Here is a 24595-nt window from a genome sequence, read left to right on the forward strand (position 1 = left end):
GAACTTCAAAATTCTGATGGATGAAGCTCTGACAAAATGTGAAAAACAATGAATAATTGAGGAAACCAACAAAACTCCCAGAAATAGCTGGAGGAAAATTCAGATTGGGAATATTACTCTGTAACTGCTTATAGGAAATCGTGCATGGCAAGGGAAGCTATAATCAAGACAATGAAATTGAATTCCAAACACCCAGGGACTTGGTCAAAGTTTGAGTGCCTTAGGCAGGAGATAGGAGAGACTCCAGCAAGTTTCCTAGACCATATAATAGAATCCTGTGAAAAATGGCTAGGATTTGATTTATTAACAGATGATAACATAGGTCACATATGCTGCCAGTTTGTCAAGAATGCTTGTCCAGTTGTGAGAAACTTCTTTAGAAGCAGCTCTCCAGATTGGTTTTCTATGGGGTTAAAAGAACTTAAATTAATTGCAACTTACATATGGCAGGATGAAAGAGATTGGCAATCAGATGAAAAAACTGATGTGATTGACAATCTACACAGGGAAATTAAGGAACTGAAACTAAAATTAAAAGACAATGAAATCCAACAAGTTAAAGCAATAGCAGCACTATGAACATATAAGCCACCTAGGAACAATTTCAACCCTAGGCAATTTAGACAGAATCCAGCAAGATGTTTCTTGTGCCATAGAGTGGTCCACATGATGAGGGACTGTAGGTTCAGGGGACAGTTCTCTGGACATTATTGGGGAAACCAAGGCAGTCCATTCAAAAATTATAATGGGTTTAGGCAAAATAACTATGGGTACAATAACCATTTCAACAATGGATTTAATAATACATACCAAAGACCTCATTACACTAACAACTACAATACTGGATGCTGCCATAAATCTCAACAAGCCCCAGACCTAAACACAATGCAAGAATTTATAAAATCAGGTGCACATCCAAAATACTCTCAGGTAGCTGGTGGAAATGTACAGAAACTAGGTGGGCAAAAGGGTATAAGTGCATTATGAAGGTGTAATCAGGACAGTATAGTTACCAAAGAGCAAAATGAAAATTGTGGAATGGAATATGTGGATAATGAAATAGAAAGTGTGAGCAATATAGTAGAAATTAATGGAAGGTGTTGTGAGTGTAGTGAGAATACTGAGCCCTGGCAAATTAGTGGTGCAGAAATAAAAGGGGAATTGGAGAGTGAAGGACAGGAAAAAGAGCTAAAGTTTCCTGATCCTAGTATCTCAGCACCTATGATACCAACACACTCTCCAGAGAATAGCACAGAACCCCATGTAACCCTAAAAGTGGGGACCCAGTTTTATGATTGTTTTTTGGATACCAGTGCAAGTAAATCAGTGTTACAAACATCACCTGGGGAATGCAAAGCAATGGGTACTATGGAGGTTGTGGGTGTGTCAGGAAAACCACAGAAAGTAAAGAAGCTAGAACCAAGAATAGGTTCCCTAGGACCTCTAAGTGTAGAACATTCCTTTCTCCTAATGCCAAATTTACCAATGAATTTAGTTGGCAGGGATCTTCTTTATAAGCTGAGGGCTACTATCCAATGTATAGCATCTGGAGACATATCTAAAAACTCCAGAAGAATCCCTGGGTCTTTTTCTTGTATTGTTTTTGGACACAGTAGAGGCAGAGGGAGAAGGAGGTATCATCTATCCTATCTCTGATGATATCCCAAAAAATCTATGGACTAGCAGTTCTACAGATGTTGGTTTAGATTAAGTGACTTTCCCAAAGTCATGTTGCCAAAATGCATGGCAGAAGTAACTTAAAACACAAATCTTTGGGACTCCAAAGCCTGCTCTCTGTCCACTTGCTATACTGACTTTCCTATAACACACTTGATTATATACTCTAAAGTATTGGACCAAAGTTTTCATACATGTGATTCTTGTCTCCCTCATAGTTAACTCTTCAAAGGCTGAGCCTTTGAAGACCTCTTTATGATACCACAATGGATCTAGAAGAATAACCCTTATTTATGCTTCAAAATTTACCAAGTCTTTTCTTCATTAGTACTAAGCAAAGTGGCATGAATATTATCATTTCTGTTTTACAAATTTAGAAATTGAGACTCAGAGAGGTTAAATGTCTTAGACAAGATCATGCAGATATTCAGTATCAGGACTACAATTTTAACCTAATCTTACGATTCCAAGTCCATTCGTAAAACTAAACTTGTAGTCAGGAAGACCTGAGTTTGAATTGAGTTCTATACATCCCTAATGGCCAGGGCAAGTCTATTTAAAACTACTACTAACTACTTCATCATCATCATCTTCTTCTTCTTCTTCCTCCTCCTCCTTCCTCTCAATATAGTACAATAACTTGCCTGGGGTCACACTCTAGTTCTCTCTGAGCGCCAACCACAGACAAATCCTTTCAAAGTTCTCTACATAATAAATAAAACATATGTCTACCTGGGCATCTTTCTGGTAATCGCATCTCCACTCTTCCCATATACACCTCCCCCATTCCATGTCCTTTTCACTTGGTGTAGTACAAATGCACTCCCAAAACAAACACATGTGACTGTCTTGGAGAAGATTCAAGACACTTTCTGATTGAGTAATTCTTTGAAGCTCATTTACAAGTTCATAATCCAAGTAGTATTAGGAGGTCCAAGGGTCAAGAATTGTACCTGTTACTGTCATTTGACCATTCTTTCTTTGGAACTATTACTTATTACCTCTATATACCTACCCTTTAGAGTCACCTTTCTCAGTGACCTGCTGGCACTCACGTGCTCCTTCCCTACCATTAGAGTAATCCAAGTGGCACAAATAATTTCTGAGTATCAGCTCATGAACAAAAAAATTGAGTTGTGTTTCTTCAGAGAAAAGGCAATATTTTAAAAATAGAAAAGATTTATATTAGGATCAAAGGATTATACAAATCAATGGATTTAAATAGATCTCAAGAAATTATCTCCTTCAATCAAAATATCTCCTCTAAGCATTCCTGGAATGGCAACTTGATAACCCTAATTTTAGATACCACAAATTATTCTAAATATGAAGGGCTTCTTTTTGGATATAGTGAGCTATCATATTTTTAATTGCAAGTTATGCTATGGTAACTTTTAAAATTCATTTTAAAACTTTTTTACTTTCAAAAAAGTTTCTACTCTTATGGCTCATAGTGGTATAAAGATGAACCTGGGTTCTCAGAAGTTATACCCATTAGAATTCTCTTTCAGGCTCAATCTGTGAAGACTTCATGTATGGCCCCTGTAACAAACTCAGTCTACTTTCTAAGGTCTAGCCCAGCTAAGTAGGGAGAGAGTCAGCACCTGTAGGCTGACCACTTGATGAATTTTTTGTGGAAAGAGAGGGAACCACAACTCATAAAGCAAAGAAAAAATTACAACATATCTCTCAATCTTGTAAAGCCCTCATCAACTTCTAAAGTGACTAGAACAGAGGATAAGAAAATAAGGCAGTGAGTGGTAAAAATAATGCTGTTTTTAGTCAATTTATAGGCTTTTATTTTACTACTGGTACTTTAAATGAAAGATCCTTGTCCAGTAAACAATGTTAGATAAATGTGTAGAGAAGCCAATCAAATACCTTGTCATGAATTGAAGTTAAAGATGTAGGAATTTGTTCATCCAAAGGAAACACTTCATATTCAGAAGCACTCATTATATCTAGAATTAAGATTAAGGAACCACCTTTTCAGGAGAATAAAGAGATCTTTTGAGCTGAGAAGATATGATCTCTTGAGATATTTGAGTCCCTTGATTGTAATGAAATTCTTAGATGATAGGTTGAGATCTTTAAGGTTCTTAAAGATGAATTAGTCCAACCCTTTCATTTTACATATGAGGAAAATAAGGCCCAATGATGTTAAGTAACTTGCCCAAGTTCACACATAGTAAACTGCAGGGATAGGATTGAAACCAAGGTCATCTACTTCAAATCCAGAACTTCTTCCACTGTGCACTCAAAACCAGAAGGAGTAAGGAAGTTGGAGCTATATAGAGAAATGGCACACAGCTACTTCCTTTGAGAAGCAAATAAATGAGTTGTCAGAGTTGGTTTTATCATCTGTGGGGCAACAAAAAAAATTATTTCATTGGATATCTCATCATTTTGTATTGCAGCATGACTTTAAGTTTTTATTATATAAATACTACTATAGACTATAAGTACAAAATGACCACTACAAAATAATTGCATTTTATTATAAATGTTGCTTATCAAGGATAAAGAAACAGATAAATTTTATTCAAAACTTGATATAAGACTATATCAAATCAATATATACTCCAACACCCAGTATCTTTGATGCAAAATTGAGAAAAGATGAGGAGGGCAAGAAATCTTTATGTGAGTCATTTATACATAAATCAAGGGAATACTCAGTGAAGACATTAGTAAAACAATAGGCTTTTGCAAATAACATTTGAGAATGCACCACATTACCATTTTTTGCAATTGACTGAAAAATGTAGAGCATATAAGACCCATTGTTTGTTGATTATGAAGAAAGCATTTGACTCAGTACAACAAAATCTGATCTTTAAAGCTTCATTCCAATAAAGTGATCTCCTATCTATAGATTAAAATTATTCAAGATTCCTTGAAAGGCATAACAATGGAAATAATCCTGTCTCTCACCCTCTTATTATAAACATCAAGCAAGGCATAAAATAGGTAGACATTCAAAGGGGATGCCAAAAGTGTTCATCTGTTCATCATTGTGATGAAGAAAATCCAGTACAGAGTCAAAATTGCATATTGATGCTCTGTGTATGGTGAAGTTCTCCCAAATGTTCTGTTTGCTAGTTGCAGAATATTGTAGGGTCCTGGAAGATATCTATAACCACTCAAAAGAGTTTGACCTAGAGTCAGCTGGGTAGCTCAGTGGATTGAAAGTCAGGCCCAGAGATGGGAGGTCTTGGGTTCAAACCTTGCCTCAGATACTTCCTAGCCATGTGACCCTGAGCAAGTCACTTGACCCCCATTGCCTAGCCCTTACCACTCTTCTGCCTTAGAGCCAATACACAGTATTGATTCTAAGACAGAAGGTAAGGGTTTAAATTAGAGTTTGACCTGACCACCCACACAAAAAAGACAAAAAAAGTCTGTTGCTTTAAAACTTGCATTTAGATGGATGACCAATAGAGCTTGTCCATCTGAGATAGATAATGCAAATGAATAAGTTTGCCCCAGAAGAGCAGAGTCAATTGGATACCTTCAAAATATAACAAAGTTTCAAATCTAGCCTCAGATACTTCCTAGCTGTGTGATCCTGGGCAAGTCACTTAACCCCCGTTGGCTAGCCCCTACCACTCTTCTGCCTTGGAACCAATACATAGTACTGAGTCTAAGGTGGAAGATAAAGGTTTAAAAAAAAGAAATAGCAACATTCCTTTAATAACTACTAGCATCCCAAGGAAACAGGCCAAGATTTTTTATTCCAACATTCTACTGGTATTCTTATATGAGACATAGAATATAACAGAGAGATATGGAATACAGAAGTTTGTGAAGAATTAAAAAATGAAGATCACACAAAGATCAACAGAGAAAGGCACAGTACCTGTGAACAAGGTACAACATATAACCAACAAGGAACTTTAAAAAACAGGAGAAAAAAAGAGGTCTTCAAGGTGATGTATAATAGGAAGACAAGGTAGACTGATCACGTGGCAAGGGCAAAAGATGACAAGTAGACAGATAGCAACTTCACTGGTTGGCAACATAAGGAAAAAGTGAGGAATGTCTACAACACTTTTAATGAATCCCTTTGTGGTAAATGTATGGAAGGACATGAGTTGGATAGGCAAGTATAGGTTATGTTTTGCATAATTGATGAGAACTCTTAAATCTAGGAGATCATGGGTCTATTGGAGTAATTTTATCTAAATTTTACCTTAAAATTCCAAAAGAAGACAATTCTATAATCTGCCTTCAACAATTGATTTTAGAGTTTCCATTTGGTTGGTTTGCTGAACCACTTTTTCCCTTTTTCTTTTTAAATCTTCATTACAAAGGACAGAAAAGGAATGTATTCAGAAATGAAGGTGATGCAAACACAAAAGAGAGCAATAAACAAGAGATTTTTAAAAGGAACTCCAAGGTCTTTCCCCCCATTATAAGAATTAAAATTAATGAAACTATGTGATAATGCTGAAATAGTGGAAGTCTGACCACTTGCCAAGTTTGGAGGTATAAGTGAGTCCTAACAGACTTTACAACTCAGTCTAGGCACTACAAGTGTTTCATCAGTACTATTTCTAGTAGTCCTTAAGTTCATTAATAAAGGAATTCTTGTTTTTCTCTTTGTATCCAGGACAATGCTTTGCACATAGTGAGCACTTAATCAAATATTTGTGAAATTGAAAAAAAAACATATTTAAATAGTGCTTTAAATAAAGACCAGTGGACTAGGAGTTATAAATATTCTCCCAATCACTCCCTAGTTGTGGAAAATCATTTTACCTTTCTGAGCCTTGATTTACTGATCTGCAGAAATGAATGCGTTGGACCAAAAGGTCAAAGGTCTCTTCTAGCTCTAACATGCTATGATTTTATTGTATAATAGCAACAGGAAATTCTTGGTAGGGCCGATAAAAGAGAATATGAGTGAAGATTATACCCCCTTGGAGATTTCATAAACTGAAACAATATATACCTACAAATGAGAATTGAAAGGTCTTTTGAAACATTTTGGCTTTAACACAATAGTCTTTCCAACATATGTTGAAATAAATCCCCTTATAAAAGAGATTCCTTAACTAAAATTAGTTTACAACAGGAGAGATGAGTTTCTGTAGTCATCACAACACTCAGAGACCTTTTTAGCCTATCCAACTTTTATTCAGACTCCATTTGCCTTTCTCACACAGCTCACAAAGGATCCTCTCCCACAGTACACAGATGTATTCCAACACCTACAAGTGGAAGACACATAACATACTGATGAACAGACTGTCTGTATGGCAAGATACCAAAATTTTATTGGTCAAAGGTTTTATCCTAGAAGATGCAAGTCAATTTAGTTGGATTCAATTCAGAAGTGTGTATTTAAGTGCCTCCTCAATGTGAGGTAGAAAATAAGAAATCAAAATCATGAAATCCGCATTCTTTGCTTTTGACCAAATTTTATTCACTATATGTACATGGATATTTACAATACTATTCTAATATTGTATTTGATGGCAGTTATAAGCATAGTTTTTTTCTTTCTGATAAAGAAAAATAGTATGGTCTTTTACATGTTGATTTTTAAGTTTTAATATTTATTATGGTTCCAATATAAGTGCAGCTAGATAGTAAAGTCGATAAAGAACTGGACCTGGAGTTGATAAGACCTGAATTCAAATTTAGCCTGGGACAGTTAGTAGCTGCATGACCCTGGACTAGTTGATTAATGTCCATTTGCCTCAGTTTCCTTAACTATAAAATATATATTAGTACCTACCTCCCAGGATTATTGTATGGATTAAATGAGATAATATTTATTAAGTATTTAGCATAGTGCCTATCACTATAGAAATATGAGTTGGTATCACTATTATTACAAATGCCTGACTGTAATTTATAGAGTGTTACATGAATACAAGATAGAACGAAGTACTCAAAAATAGTCCACTGTATCCTCCTACTATGTTTGCTCACACAATCAACTTCTCATTTCCTTGATATTTTCATTCTATAAGAGACATGAAAAAGAAGTATATGATCATATGAAGCCTTCTATAGACCCTGGTCCAAAATTACAATCATTAGATACATTGATTGTCAGCTCAAAGAGGGATCATGCAGTCCATTTGGTCCAATCTCTAGGTCACATATAAGAAATCTGACATACAGATCAGCAGAGCAATTTATCCAGAGTCACAGGTGGCATAAGTGAGACCAGAATGAAGTTTCCTAACTTTTAAACCCTGCCTGCTACTGTCACTCTCATCCTTGAGCCCATTTGCCAAGGAACAGTTACACAGCAATCCACTAAAGTAAGTCTAAGCTATTCCACTTCCTTACAAAACACACATACACATACACATTTAACTACAAAATAAAAGAATATACATTCCTTTATACTGTATTTGTTTTAGTTCAAAGAGAGGTAGGATTCACTTTTTCCTGACATCTCCCATTCTCAAGAGAAGACAACAAGGTAATAGTGGGAGGAGCTTTGAATTTGGAATCAGTAGTCATGTCACCTGCATTACTTAGGAAAAGTCATTTTAGCTTCTCTGAGCCTATTACATGTAATTGGTAAAAAATAAAATAAAATACCTTTATAACATAATAAAATAAAAATAAAATAAAATCTCTGAGTCTCAGTTTCTTTATCAGTAAAATAAATCTGAGTGACCTCTATGGTCCCTTCCAATCCTAAATCTATGATCCTATGAATAGTAGATGATAGATTTAAACTCTTGCTGAGTTAGAATGGAGGGGATGCAAGGAGTTTCTATCCATTGAGTTCTGAGGCCATTTGCTAGATTCCCCACTTCTTATCCTTAATCTGGTTAGAGAAGAAGCTTCACTTAACTGCAAGCCCTGGAAAATGAAGTAATGCTAATACTCCTTTAAACTGTCACTAGTTCTGAGCTGGGGCGCACCTGCTTCCTCCCCATTTAGGCTCTCTAACCCAGCTCAAATCTTTCTTTCAAGGGACTTGGGTGACTTGGAGAAGGATGTTTGAGAGGATCTGGGACTCTCTATAACTCTTATGTGGAAGAAGAAAAGAAGGGTTGGATAGAGTGAAAGGACGAATATCTCGTCGGAGAAGCTCCTGTGACAGCCTCACTCTGGTCGCTAAGGCCAAAGGGCTGGATGAGAGTCCTCTGCCTCAGCAATGATCAGAAGCTCTATCCCAGACAACGTGTGGGAGACCCCAGACTGCAGTCCTTCACCCTCAAAGAGTGATCCCAGTCCGCAGACCCCCTCTTCCACCCGGCCCTTCCTGGGTACCTCACTGAGCGGCTGCAGTCCAGACTGCACAGAATCCAAGGATGCTCCACGGCGAGGCAACATCGTCTGATTCTACCTCTTGTAGCCAATTTGCGTCTCTTTATATAGGAAACAGCGGGGCGGGGCGGGGCGGGATTGAAAATAGGGCCAATGAGCAGGGCAGTGAAAAGAGAAAAGGAGGGGGACTAGGACCGGGAAGCTGGGAGGCTGGAAGGGTAGTGGTTGACGCCCACTCTGGATGTGTTCCAGCAGCTTCCCCAGCCCCACTTAGAGAATTTAGAGGAGCTGTCCGCGAGCCTGACGACCTAATAGTCTAAAGGCCAGGTCCTTCCAAAACTTTTCCTCCGAAAACTTTTCTTTTTCTCCCTCACCAAGTGGCTGTCCTCCGGTTTAGTCAGAGCCAGCTCAAGTCTCACTTTCTTGTTTGTTTCAGATTTCTCAGAGATGTCAAATACTTGTATTTTAGGCACTCGACTTTCAGGTCGGCGCATCACTTACTTAACCTTCCTCGTTCCTCCTCAGTAAAATGAGGATATCCTTCCAACTCTCAGTCTATGATTCTGTGATTCTCTGATATCATTAACGTAATCTTTTTGGTTCAAACGACAAGCAGATATTTTTAAACCACAAGTGTGGAATCACATGCTTTTAAAAGGGGAATATGAAATGGAATCCAAAATTTCATATACAATCTATTTGTGTGTGTGTGTTCTGATGCACATAACAAATACATTTAAAAATATACTTTCTATACCAATCAAGTCCTCTACAATACAGAGCTGCTACGTAATGACGAGTCCAGGAATTCAGTTTATAAAGATAACTTCATCACTACCCTGGGAGATGGGGGGAGGGAGGGAAATGGAGATAACAAAGGGTGATGGTGGTGAAAGTAGCATTATCCCAATTTCCCGAGGAGGATTCCAAGTCAAACGTGACCTTTCAAATCACGTTGCCTCTACCAGAAGGCCATTCCACTACGCACGCCCAACGTTTTACTATTTAATCTCGAATAGCAAACACTTTCAGAAAGATCCGTAACCTTTTAAGATTCACTGCAGTCCTGAAACCATTTGCCTCACGGAGGTTGTCATTTTGTAAGGGCTCTGCACCAGATCTGTCTGTCCGTCGGTCTGCTGCTGCTGTCTGGGGGGTTGGGACAGCAATTCGATTCGCTATTTGGATTAGACAAGCATTTATTTTTTTTTATTTAATTAGTCAATTTAGAACATTATTCCTTCGTTACAAGATTCATATTTTCCCCTCCCCTTCCCCTCCCTTTCCTGTAGCCGACGCGCAATTCCACTGGGTTTTACATAGACAAACATTTATTAAACACCTACAGTGTGCTAAGCAAAGGAAGCAATCCCCTGCCCAGGGAGTTTACATTCTCTTGTGGAAATTAAACCTGTACATAAATTCTCCCTCAGCCCTTTGAGGAGAAGGGACACATGTAGACTTCTCCCTCTCCCTCACCACATAATCTCTACGCTCTTTACCCGCTCCTTCCCACAGCATGGAGGGGAAATAACCAGGCAACGAGGAAGTGCAGCCGTCGCGGGGAAGTGATGTGCAGTCAGCCCTCATTCTGAAGGTTCTGTTTCAGTGGATAACAAGCCAAGCCCGGCGCCGAGCTAAGTGAGAGCAGGGTGAGAGCTGCTCCCTTGGGTCTTGTATCCTCCGAGTAGTGAGCAGGAAATGGAACTACTCCACTAAGTTTTTAAGGAAAGAGAGGAGCTTGTATTTAAACCCTATAAAGTCTGGGCTGGGGAAAAGGAAGAGAAGGAAAGGCTGGGGTTCTTTCACAGGAGAAATAATAATAATAATAATAATAATAATAATAATAATAATAATAATAATAATAACAGAAGAAACGCCTGGGTAGAGTAAAGGCAAAGTCTGAGAGAAGGGGAGGAAGTCGGAAGCAGGCTGGTTAAGAGCCGACAAAAAAAGGATTTTGGAACAAAAACCAAGGACAGCTGCCTCTGCTTCTCACCAAAGACAGCTCTCAAAACTAAGGTTGGTGGGGACTCAGGGTTTGAGAGAACAAACCCTACCTTGAAATCAAGAAGTCCTGAGTTCAAGCCTTCCATAAGACATGAATGTATGACTGGAGAAACCTGCGTTCTTGTCCCAGTTCTGCTACTACAGTCTTGTTCAAATGACTAACTTTTGGTCTCTCATTTTAGTTCTCATTTTATCCTCAAAAGTACATTGGGCAGAAGGTACTATAATTATCTCAATCTTACAGATGAGAAAATTGAGGCAATATGAGGTTGTGACAACTATGATCACACAACTGGTAAGTAAACAGGCCAGATTCTTTGAACCTGTCACTTTCTGACTCCAAGACTAGTACTTGCCCAGTTGCCTGGCTCTGTGGTCCTTAGACCTGGGGGGAATTGAGGGAAGGGGGGACAAAGGGAGACAAAGAGAGAGACACAGACAGAGAGAAAGGCAGAGAGACACAAACTGAAACTCATATATACAATGTTTGTATCCAAGCACACCTAAATACAAAATTGTAGAGGATGGGGCCTATGCCTTGCTATTTCATTGATATAGAGAATTCCCCAAAAGGAAACTCCATTTACCAATAACAGATCAATACTTTTTTTTTTGCTATTTACAGTCTTAAAGAGTTTCCTGAGACCTAAAGAGGTCAAGTAACTTTCTCTAAGTCACATAGTACCAAATAGCACACTTCTAAAAAATTAAAGCAGCTTCTTAAAAAAATTATATCAATGAGAGCCAGGCCTAGAAATGGGAGGTCCTAGGTTCAAATTTGACCTTGGACACTTTCCCAGCTGTGTGACCCTAGGCAAGTCATTTAACCCCCATTGCCTAGCCCTTACCACTCTTCTGCCTTGGAACCAATACATAGTATTGATTCCAAGACAGAAGGTAAGGGTTAAAAAAAATTATATCCATATTAGAATTTTAGATTTTATTTGTGAGAGTTCATAGAGAAAAGGAAATAAGTGATATACCTGGAAGCTACAAGAGAAAGCAGGTGTCAGTAACCCAAAGGGGCATTTAAGAGCAGGAGGAAGTTATCCTTGAAGATGACATTTGCTAAATTGAAGACTGATCATAGGATTATAGATATAAAGCTAGAAGGGTCTCATTAGTTAAACTCTCCATTATAGTCACAAAACTCTGAGGAGAGGGGCTAATTTCATCAACTCAATAAATATTTATTAAGCACTAAGTGTGCCAGGCAATTACTTGTTATAATTAATAGTAACTTATGATTTGCAGGAGTGCCTAATTTTTTTGTGGACATCTGATGAAGTCGCTGGACCACTTCTCAGAATATTTGATGCTTACATTCACAATTGAAGGAAATGCTATATTTCAGTTAAAAAGATGTGGTTTTCCCTTCCCTCCTCACATTTTTATGACATTTTATCCAGAGATCTCCTTTGTATTTACTACATTCTTCCTTTCCTCTCCATTATTTGTATGTATGTTGTTTCCTCTCTCCAATACTCCATTAGGATAGTATATTTCCTAGGGCATGAAGCACATTGTTTTTTATGAATGGCTCCCCAGGGTCTATCCAGCCATGAACTGAGTAGAGGCTTAATAAATGATTTGTTGAATTAAATTACTCCAATCATCTGATGATCCTTAATGGCACTTCCATAAGATGGACTCTTCATTACAATCCATTATCTAAAGTCTAGTCACTATACATTAATTAGAGGAGGTGTCAATGGTTATTGATATATTAGGGAGGAGTTCCTGATCACTAACTACCCAGCTTTCTTCATGTATGGACAAGGAAGGTTTTGATTGAGCCTGAGAAAGTGTGAAACATTGTTCTGGATGACATTAGAGTCCTGTTCATAAAAGAAATCCATCAGTCAGTAAATATTTACAAAATGCCTACTGTGTACAAAGCTCTAAGACTGCAAAGAAAGGTAAAAGACATTCCTTGCTCTAAAGGTTCTCAAAGTCCAATGGGAGAGATAATTGTGAAAGGAAGTATACACAGACAAGCTATATAATGGATGAATTTGAAATAAAAAACAAAGGGAAGGCATTAGCATTAAAGGGGATTGAGAAAGACTTCCTACAGAAAGCAGTATTTTAGCTGGAACTTGAAGGAGATGAGGAAAGAGCATTCCAGGGATGGTGGGACAACCAGTGCAAGCACCCAAGTGTGTATAGGTGTATGTATGTATCCATACATAGACTTCCCACACACCTCAGCTCAAGAAACTGAGGATCGAGTTAGGGGGAAGGGAAACTTCTCCAAAAAAAAGAAATGTCACTCACCCAAGTAGCCCCAAGCCAGCTAAGAAGCTACTGCACAAGTTTGCTCTAATGACCCTTTAATGGGAAAAGTAAAAACTTTGAACCCCAAGAGATGCAAAATTATAGACTCTTTACACAAGATTTCATAGGAAAATTCTTCTATAGAACTGGATAGAAAATGCTGAACTTGAAGTCAAGAAAAGAATTCAAATCCTGCCTCAAACATTTATTAACTGCATGTCTGTGAGGAAGTCATTTAATTTCTCTCAGTTTCAGTTTCTTTATCTGTAAAATGAGAATAATTACAGAATCTGCTTAACATGATTAGTGTGAGAATAAAATGATATAATATATGTAAAGAGCCATATGTAGATAGATAAAATTATCATCATTATTATTGAGTTTTCAGCATGAAGATTAATCACCTAGATGAAGTAAAAGGATGGAAAGAGAATAATTCCAGATCACAGACCTTTTAGTCTTCTATGTCAAAGTCTGATAAACCTTCTTCCACAGATCCTCCACTCTAATCTCCATGCTATGGACTTTTCAGTACCAATCCCTTTCCAACTTGAGTCCAAGAGGCTTTTAGAGAAGATAGGGGGATAAGTCTATTACATACAGCTTTGCACAGTCTAATTCCCAGGCTATTTGAGTTCTTAATTACATTTGCCTTAATTGCAGATAGAACTTCTGTACATTGCCTCTCCATCTTTTACTTCAGGAAAATAAGTCATAATAAGGGGGCATCAATTTGTGGAAATTTCAGGAAAAGTTCTTTAAAAAACATTCTCTCAGGAACAGCTAGGTGGCTCAGTGGATTGAGAGCCAGGACTATAGATGGGACATTCTGGGTTCAATATGACTTCAGACACTTCCTAGCTGTCTTTTGGGTCAAATCACTTAAACCCTTCAAGCCCTTACTGTTTTTCTGCCTTAAAACCAGTAATACTGTATTGATTTTAAGAATGAAGGGTAGTTGTTTGTTTGTTGTTACCTCATATGACCAAGCAGATCTATTCTATCTCTAGGTTACTTAAATCTGATTTCTGAAATATGGAAACCCTCAATCCATTATAGAGAAATTATTATGAGAAATGTCCAGTTTATCTGACGAATAGTAATAGCTGACAATTTTGCAAAGGACCCCACATTTACAAAGCACTGTTCATATGTTATCTCATTTGAGTCTAACAATAACCATATGAGAGAGATGCTATAGTGATATTACATTTTCCAGATTAATCAGCTGAAGCTCAGTTCAATGACTTGCCCTTGGTCACACAGTAGATTTTGAAGGTGGGATTTAAATCCAGGGCTTCTTGATTCCAAATTTAGCACTCTATTCACTATACCTCTAAAGAGAGAAAAAAATCATAATATTTCAGAATCCCAGAGTTGGTAGAACCCTCAGGGACTGCCTACTCCAAACCTCATCTACTGGGAAGTGAATTTTTTTTATTGGATAGCTAGATCAGGAAGTTCTTTCTTATATTGACTGATCCAAAGTTCACCTCACTGTAACTTGTCCCCATTCTTCCTACCCTGACATCACATAGGACACATCTCATCTCTCTTCTTTAGGACAATCCTTCAAATAATTAAAAACAGTTATTATGTGTTCCTTTTCCCAAGGAAAGAGTACTAGGTTTGGAGTCAAAGAGATTGAGACTGAATTTGAGATTTTGCTGATACAGGGAACTCCTACTAAGGAAACTTGCCAATAATGCAATCTGTTACCTTCTCTGCAGCTTAGAGTTTTAGAGAGTTGCCTAGCTCACTGAGAGGTTGTGACTTGTTCAGAGAAATTGAGTTCAGATCCCAGCCCTGTTACTTGGAAAACATTGGAACTATCACTTAACTGCTCTAGACTTCATTTTCCACTCTGGAAAAGATCAAAATTTTCAGTCTATCCTTAGACATGCTGCCCACATGCTACAAAAAGAAAAAAATACCGAGTTCATATAGTCTCTGATGAAAGTAATTGTTTCCATTTTAATTTTTAAGAAGGGTGAGACTATCCAAGCAGGGCTGAATATATGAAATCAACCTGCTATGCAATACACCCAGTTCCACCAACATCCCCCGCTGTTTATATGTTTGCTCTCTGTTGTTTAAAGAAGCATTATCACCTCTTTCATGTCCTGCTACCAGTTATTCCTCAGGCAAGTCAAACAGTATTTGGTCAATTAAAAATGACAGCCTGCTGAAAGCAACCCAGTATCACTCTAATTAATGTTCATGGATGTTGTCATGAAACATCCTGGAAACGATGAAGTCACTGGAGCTACAGCAGGAGATTTACCGGGAATTTACGCAAAATCTCCCTGAGCCCTTTTCCTTCTAAACTGCATCTAATGGTCACATCATTAAGTTTTACCAGATATGCCACTTCTGAGCCAGTAAGGATATAAAGACTGTTCATTCAGAAAGATTCTGTTAAACTTGAGACACAGGCTCATCACAAGTTATCCCCAAAGGTGCCACTCAATGCAGAATTCAGGACAACACAAGGAGAGTCAAAAACAATAGAGGCTCTTCAAGCTACTTCCTTGAATAGGAAAGCTGGTCAATATATACCAGAGATCTGCTCTACTCAAACCAGAGCCCTACTTGACTCTAACTCTCCTTCCATGAATCCATTAAGCAATATCAGGGTTCTACCAATTAGTTTCATAAACCAAAAAAACAATGGAAAAAATGTTCTCTTTAAGAACTCTGGCTGAAACATTGATACACTCATCAGGTGAAATAATCTCAAATGTTCCCTTCCCATTTTTCTGGACCAGCTGTGCTGTGCCTTCCTTGGTATGCTAACATCATTGCAATGGGACAGGAAGTAGAAAGTGATAATAATTATAGTTCTGAAAAGGAATTCAATGTAGCAATCTCTGAGTAATAAGAAGAGAAAGTAAAATGAGCAGAGAGAGGGCTTCTGAGGAAAACTAAACTGTTTCAACAGAGCATCCTCAAAGTTACCTTTAAAAATAGCAACAGAAATTTGGATAAGAAATGAAGAATATTGATCTAAACAATTGGAAAAAAATTAATTGCTCATGGGTAGGACAAGCTAACATTATAAAAATGACATTCCTACCCAAATTAATTTACTTCTTCAATGCCATACCTATCAAACTATCAAGAAACTTTTTTACTGAACTAGAAAAAATTATAACAAAGTTCATTTGAAAGAACAAAAGATCAAGAATGTCAAGGAAAATAATGGGAAAAAAAAGTGAAGTATGAAGGCCTAGCAGTACCAGATCTTAAATTGTACTATAAGGCCATGGTCATCAAAACAATATGGTACTGGCTAAGAGGTAGAAGGGAGGATCAGTAGAATAGAGTTGGAGTAAGTGACCTCAGCAAGACAGTCTATGATAAACTCAAACATCCCAGTTTGGGGGACAAAACCCACTACTTGAAAAAAACTGCTGTGAAAATTAGAAAACAGTAGGGGAGAGATTAGGCTTAGATCAATCTATACCAAAATAAATTCAGAATGGGTGAATGACTTAAATATAAAGAAGGAAACTATAAGTAAATCAGATGAATATAGTATACATGTCAGATCTATGGGAAAGGAAAGATTTTAAGACCAAGCAAGAGATAGAGAATATTACAAAATGTAAAATAAATAATTTTGATTACATTAAGTTAAAAAGTTTTTGTACAGACAAAACCAATGCAACCAAAATTAGAAGGGAAGCAACAAATTGGGAAACAATCTTCATAACAAAAACCTCTGACAAAGGTCTAATTACTCAAATTTATAAAGAGTTAAACCAATTGTACAAAAAAATCAATTCTCCAATTGATAAATGGGCAAGGGAAATGAATAGGCAATTTTCAGATAAAGAAATCAAAACTATTAATAAACACATGAAAAAGTGTTCTAAATATCTTTTAATTAGAGAGATGCAAATCAAAACAACTCTGAGGTATCACTTCACACCTAGCAGATTGGCTAACATGACAGCAAAGGAAAGTAATGAAGGCTGGAGGGGATGTGGCAAAGTCAGGACATTAATGCACTGTGGCTGGTGGAGTTGTGAATTAATCCAACCATTCTGGAGGGCAATTTGGAATTATGCCCAAAGGGTTCTAAAAGACTATCTGCCCTTTGATCCATTCATAGCCTTGCTGGGTTTCTACCCCAAAGAGATAATAAGGAAAAAGACATGTTCAAAAAATTCAAAACTGTACTCCTTGTGGTGGCAAAAAATTGGAAAATGAGAGGATGCCCTTCAGTTGGGGAATGTTGTGGTATATGTTGGTGATGGAATACTATTGTGCTCAAAGGAATAATGATCTGGAGGAATTCCATGGGAACTGGAATGACCTCCTAGAAGTGATGCAGAGTGAAAGGAGCAGAACCAGGAGAACAAAGTGAGAACAAAACACATAGAGACAGATACACTGTGGCACAATTTAATGTAATGGACTTCTCTACTAGCAACAATACAATGATCCAGGACAATTCTGAGGGACTTATGAGAGAGAACACTATCCACAGCCAGAGATAGAACTGTAGGAGTAGAAACACAGAAGACAAACAACTGCTTGATCACACGGGTCAATGGGGACATAGACTGTAAACAATCACTCTATTATATTACAAATATAGAAAATATGGAAATAGATCTTGATTAATTACACATGAAAAACCCAATGGAATTGCTCATTGGCTATGGGAGGGGAGTGGGAGGAGGGGAGGGAAAGAACATGAACCATGGAACCATGGAACCATGGAAAAATATTCCAAATCAATTAATTAAATTAGCAAATTTAATTTAAAAAAAATTAAGAAAATTATTCATAAATACCACTCACAAGTCTATCACCTTAGTGGGAATATGCACAGCTACTTTTACTCAAATATCTCAGAGACTATCATAAGTATTAAACTATAAGGGATACAGAAAAGATCCAGATAATTCAATATAACATTTAACAATTCATATTGTGCTACTTATTATTAAATGTATTATCAGACATTTCTAGCTTTGTATTATAAAACTACTATCCTTCTCGATAAATGTATGTGACCAAGACCATAGCTACCCTTGGTTCATTTCTTCTGTAGGAACTTATAACTAGTGTTGAGCAGCTAGAGCTAAATGACAGGGTGAATTGACAGCACCTTGCACTCCTTAGAAACAATTGAACTTAGCACCAAATTAGTAAGAATACCAAGTTGAAGTAAGAAGCTACATGTTGGCCATACTTCCTTCTCCTGACAACTATATTCCAGATGAGCTCCTTCCCAGTCTTGTCTTGACCTGTTCTCTACCCTTGTTGTGGCCACAACAGAATAGGGTTTCTGACTCATCTCTTCCACAAACAGGTATTCCAGGGTCTCTGTTTACATGGGATTTGGGGTCTAAATATCTAAAGTCTATCCTTGGGATTTCTCATTTCCCCTGATCCTCAGTTGAAATTTTCTTAAAAAAATTTATTTGAGGGTACTTTTATGTTGCCTTCCTCTAGGCACTAGAATTTTAGTTCTAGCTCTTTTCTTTAGCCATCTTTGTAATATTTTGTAAGTCCATCTGTGTTGTATCCTGATCTGCTATTGTCTTTAAATGCCATCTTAACTGTATTTCAGAAAATTAAGTTTTTGCTTACAGGTTAATTTCTGTATTCTCTTTGGCATTGTGTGAGGGTTATTTAACATTGTTAAGCATAAGGAACAATGATAATCATAATCAATATCTTTATCTTTTTCCATGTCCTTTTTGTGTTAGAGGTGATATGTTAGCAATATCTTCCTATCTTTGTCTTCTATATTAATACTGGTTTTTACCTTTTCTTTAATCAATTAGTGAGATATTGCACATAGACTACTGATTCTGAAGTGCTGCAATTACATCAAGAATCAGTTTCTTCCTTTCTGCTATGTTATAGTAAATTTACTTTTTGGTTGTGCTGTTTGCTGTTCATCAGATGCAACACCTTCCAATGCTTTTCTTGCAGAAAGTATTCATGATCTATAGTTGTGAGGCTTCCAAATAATCTGCAAGCCTTTGTATTCTTTCATTTCTTAATCCTAAACAGTTTTTCAACATTTCTTATTATTCTCCTCTACAATAATTTTCCATTAAAGTCACTGAATATTGAGGCATATTTTGACTTGATTTGGAAGCCATTATCAAGTTCTTTATAAAATTCTGCTACTTCTCAATCTTCTGAAATAGTGGTTGATAAACTTAAAATAAATTTATATTTTCCTCACAGTCATTTATTGTTTATCCTCTTCAAGAGAATAGTAAGACTTATTGAAAAGTAAAGTAATTGTAATGTTACTGGATGGATGAATGAATCTATAATTTCCCTGGTATGGAAGTTCCACTTATTCTATTAGTTAAAGTATCAAGTATCGGCTCTTCCAATATGTTTAGAGGGAGTATAGCATAATGGATAGGGTGCTGAGTTAGGAGTCAAGAAGGCCTTGCTCCAAATTCTGCTTTTGATATTGACTAGCTGGGTGATCTTGAAGCAAGCCACTGCTTGTATTCAAATGATGGATGAATTATAATCTGAATTTGTGTGGGGAGTTTACATACTAAGAATTCTGACTCCCATGACATCGAGCATCTTTCAAATATTTGTATACTCTAGGGCTTGGGGCAGGGGTGAGGGGAGAGACATGAACAGAAGGTTAAAAGAAATAAAAATATATGAATATGTATCTAAGATTATGTTTCAGATAACCCTTTTTAGAAATATAGGCAAAAGAGGATTGAATGGTAAAGGATAGAGGTGAAATCCCAAACAAAACTTCTATCTATGGCCAAAGGGATGAAGGCAGGAAGAAGGGTATCATTGAGGCAGACTGGTGACTCAATAGATAAAGAGCCTGGAGCTGGAGATACTGAGCTGAAAGCCAGCCACAGATTGGATTTCTAGCTATGTTACCCTGAGCAAGTCACTTACCCCCAATTGCCTAGCCTTACCACTTCTCTGCATTGGAACCAATGCCTAGAATCAATTCTAGAACAGTAAGAGTTTTAAAAAAAGAAGAGTAAAATATAATAAGGTTTAAAAGGTATAATGGAGCTACATTGTGAAGGACTTAAAAAGCTTAATACAGTTTATTGAGCAGGGTTCCATTTTCTTTCTTTTTTTCTTTCTTCTTTCTTCTTTTTCCTCTCTTCCTTCCTCTCTTCCTTCCTTCCTTCCTTCCTTCCTTCCTTCCTTCCTTCCTTCCTTCCTTCCTTCCTTCCTTCCTTCTTTCCTTTCTTTCTTTCTTTCTTTCTTTCTTTCTTTCTTTCTTTCTTTCTTTCTTTCTTTCTTTCTTTCTTTCTTTCTTTCTTCTTCTTTCTTTCTTTTCTTCCTGACCTCTTTGGGGGAATCAGTACCACAACTTTTCACTATTTTCCAAACAGATTGAATTTTTCTGGTAACTCCTAATCTTCCTTTGCTGTATAGCCCTGATACTTTGTAGAAGCCTTCCTGAGAAAGTTGGAATGAATAAAATAGCTGCCTAAAACCACTATTTGCCCCCTCCAAATCATCCTTGGCTTCTTGTGCATGGAACTGGACCTAATAAATATTTACCAAATTGAGTTGAATTAATATGCAACATACAGGAAGCCATAGGGGGCTCAGTTGGCAGAGTTGTAATTACTGTGTGTGTGTTAGTGTGTGTGTGGTGTGTGTGTGTGTGTGTGTGTGTGTGTGGTGTGCTTTCTCTTTTCTAGGTTTAACCAGCTGCACACCCAGAATTATGTCTCAATGAATATCAATGGAAGAAGTGATGAATGCAGCCTGAGAAGGAAAGAATGGATCTCATTTTGCCAGGGTTGACTGAAGGGCACTCAGCAGTGTTTTGAAGTGTCTCTGACTGTCAAATCACTGTCTGAACTGTGCTTACTCATTTCATCTAAAAAGTACAAAGACTGCTCTTATGCTCTTAGATGGCTTTCCCTGCCTGATGTTGGCTAAGGACTGATCCTGGGTACCTCCCTCATGAATTTCTGTGAACTCACAATAGGGGCTCCCATCAAGTGTATTTATGCATCTGTTTATAGACAGCTTCTTCATGAAGAAAAGGTTTTGTAGTTCAAAAACTGTTTCTTCTGGTAGCAACTATGAAAAGAAATGGCTTGGCTGCTTTCTCTGGAACGAAATGCTTGTGTTACAGAATCCCTGAATTTTCAGTACAGAAAGGAACTTAGAGATATTAAGCTCAAAATCAGAGTTGGAAAGAACCTCAGAGACTACCTGACTCAATCCATACCTGTCCAAGATTTCTGCTCTCTAACATGCCCAACTAGGATCATCCCGTCTTTATTTTGTGAATGTTAAAAACCTACAAATGCCAAACTGTAAAGGTTTTTGGGCAAAACTGTAAAGGATAGTTTTTAGTGTTTTGACTTAAAATCTAAAAAATAGTGGTCACCATGGGAAATTCCCAAATAAGAAAATACCCAAGTCAGCTGGGATTTTATGGAGATTTTAATTAACAAAGAAAGAAGGAATTAAGGGAAGGAGAGAGAGAGAAAAAAGAGAGAGAGAGAGAATTAATTGCTCTGGCTCAGGCTAAGCCAAGCAGTAGATGGCCAAAATGGCCTATCTGAGTAGGGTGGAGTAATTTTAAAAGTTCCCAATACATTCCTGATCAAGTATCTCCACTGTTAAAAATTGGGAATAGCTTAATCAATTCTTCTAAAGTAGAGTCTAAGTAGTTTTAAGATTCACATTTGAACTTGTGAGGAGACATTCAATTCCACTTTTAGATTGCTTTATTAGAAAGTTTTTCCTTGTAACGAATCTAAATCTGCCCTTTTGGGTTCTACCTAAAAAAACAAGACAATTAGATAGAACAAATATTTCACTTTAAAGTTTACAAGATGTTTTACATATTACATTTGATTCTAACCTTGGGAAGTAGGAGTTATTTTATTATCGCCATTTCAGAGATGAGGAAACTGAGACAGTTCAAGGTCACACACTCAGTTTCTGAGGTAATATCTGAACTCAGATCTCTCTTTAATACCATATTCAAAACTATCTACATTGCATCACCTAGCTGTCTAATCTCAGCTCCCCAGGATAGAACTTTTAACTCTGAAGACAGTTATTAGGCACTCCCAAATCATTTTTTTCTCTACCCTAAAAATTCTTACTTCCTTCAATTGAATCTCACATTGGCATGATTTGAGATCTTTCACCATCCTGACCATCCCCACCTAGATACTCTATAGCTTTATCAACATCTTTTGTAAAACATAGCATCTGGAAATCAACATAGCCCTCCAGATGGGGTCTCACCTGAGCAGAGAATATGACAAGATATCAAAACTCTTACTTTCATTTAGACAGAGAGGTAGTACAGTGGAAGGGCACAGGTCTAGAATCAAGAAGACTTGCCTTCATATCTGGATTCAGAAACTAGTTGTGTGATCCTGGGCAAATTTCCCTCCATCTACCTCAATTTCCTCAACTGTAAAGTGGGATAAAAAACACCTCCTTTTCAGGGTTGTTATGAAAATTATTATGTTATAATGAAATTATATTTGTAAGCACTTAGCACAGTGTCTGCACATAATAAATGCTTGTTTCCTTCCTTCCTTTTCTATGGATATAATAGTTCTCTTAAGACAGCCCAAGATCTCATTTAGCTTTTTTGGATGCTCTGTTGTTTTCTTGAGTATTAAGCTCTGAGTCCAGAAAAACCATTTAGCCCTGCTATTTAATGAATTCTCCTTCATCTCAAGAGAATTATATTTATTACAAAAGTCTTGTTTTTCTTTTTTCTGGCAAAGAGTAAGAGGGCAAGATGGTATAGGGATACAGAAACAACAATATCTAAAAAATGAAAGGGAGAGACGAAAGGAGAAAAAATCATTAAGGCAAATTGTATGTGTGTGTGTGTGTGTGTGTGTGTGTTTTTCATATGTAGAGAAAAAAACAAAAGGAAGGCCAGAAAGAAAGCCAGACAAGGAGGACAGCTTTGAAAGCTATGGATTATTCTTAGTGTATCCTTAAAAGAGAAAATCAAGATATACTTAGTATACTTATTTTTTCTTGTACCATCTTCTTTCTCTATTAGCATAAGCAAGTGCTCATTCTATTTAGTATTTGATAAGTTCATACTTAAAATTAATTTTTAAAAATTGAATAGAATTGAAGAAGCTTTCCTGGAAGCATATCCTCCATGTATTTTCCCATCTCCATTTTGTGAAGGATACTGGTAATAGGAATAACATCATCCATATCCTCCCAGAGCAATTTGTAGTATGTGCCTATTATGTATAATAAACATGCCCAATTCTAGGATGTGATTGCCTACTCTACAAACTCCTTGCTTTCCCTTACCTTCTGTTTTAGAATCAATACAGAGGAGGGGGGCAGCTAGGTGGTTCAGTGGATTGAGAGCTTGATCTAAAGACAGGGCATCCTGGGTTCAAATCTGGCCTCAGGTATAAATATAATTTTAGAGATGTGACTTAAAATCTAAATTAATTGGTCACTAGGGGAAAATCCCAAATAAAATACCCTTCAGTCTGGAAATTTATAGTAATTTTAATTAATATAGAGGGAAGGATTTAAGGAGAAAGAGGGAAGAGGGTATAGGATTTCTGCCGCCTGGCCTGGGCCACGGGGAGTTCAAGATCTCCACCACTAGATCTCTGAAGGAGATTAGAGGCTTCTAAGAGGATAAAGTTTGGAAAGTAAAGGAAGAAAAACTCAGCCAGAAACTCACCACCAAACCAGACAATAGCTGTGTAGCCATGCCAATGTGCTGAAAGGCCCAGCACGCTGCCACCAGCCACCTCTCTGCTGCTAAAAGGTCCTGGAGAGAGAAAATGAGGTGAAATATATAGCCCTTTTACTCTTGTGTCCCCTCCTCTACATTTTTACATCTACCAATCCCATCAGAGGCATTTCTCCAGGACTGGCCATTCTTTAGTTCTCATCTTTGATTAGATTATATCTTTTGAGTTACTTAACACTTCTTTGTTAAGTTCACCTTTTGTTAGTTACTTAACCTTTTTGTTATTAATAATTTACTCTTTACAGTTACCTAACATCTTTTTGTAGTAAGATCTAAAAATAAACTTAACTTAAAGTTCTAGCTTCATTATAAAGTAAGAACTAAATTCCTTCATTGTTCAATCAGGAGATTATAATTTTATCTTCACCATAAAGTAAGATCTAAGTAGGGTGGAGTAATCTAAATTTCACACAGGTACTTTCTAGTTGTGTGTCCCCTGGCAAGCCCTTTGCCCCCCCCCCCCCATTGCCTAGCCCTTACTGGTCTTCTACATTTGAACCAATACACAGTATTGATTCTAAGACAGAAGGTAAAAAAAAAAATTTAAGAGTATATTATATTAGATCACAATATTTGTTTGTTTATATTTGTCCTGCTTGTTTCAACTTTAAGAGTCTCATTCATGCT

The 24595-nt window shown here is 37.1% G+C and overlaps 1 protein-coding gene across 1 annotated transcript in view; it reads right to left on the minus strand.

Annotated features, from left to right (window-relative positions):
- TPH1 (tryptophan hydroxylase 1) overlaps nt 1–8993 on the minus strand; it is a 32934-nt gene extending 23941 nt beyond the window's left edge. Inside the window, exon 1 of the mRNA XM_001366569.3 lies at nt 8923–8993. Coding sequence (XP_001366606.2) covers nt 8923–8985 — 63 coding nt within the window. The 5' untranslated portion in view covers nt 8986–8993. The remainder of the gene's footprint in view (nt 1–8922) is intronic.
- Nucleotides 8994–24595: the final 15602 nt, after the last annotated feature.

This window comes from Monodelphis domestica, chromosome 6, assembly GCF_027887165.1.
Source record: "Monodelphis domestica isolate mMonDom1 chromosome 6, mMonDom1.pri, whole genome shotgun sequence".
Taxonomy (NCBI): Eukaryota; Metazoa; Chordata; class Mammalia; order Didelphimorphia; family Didelphidae; genus Monodelphis; species Monodelphis domestica.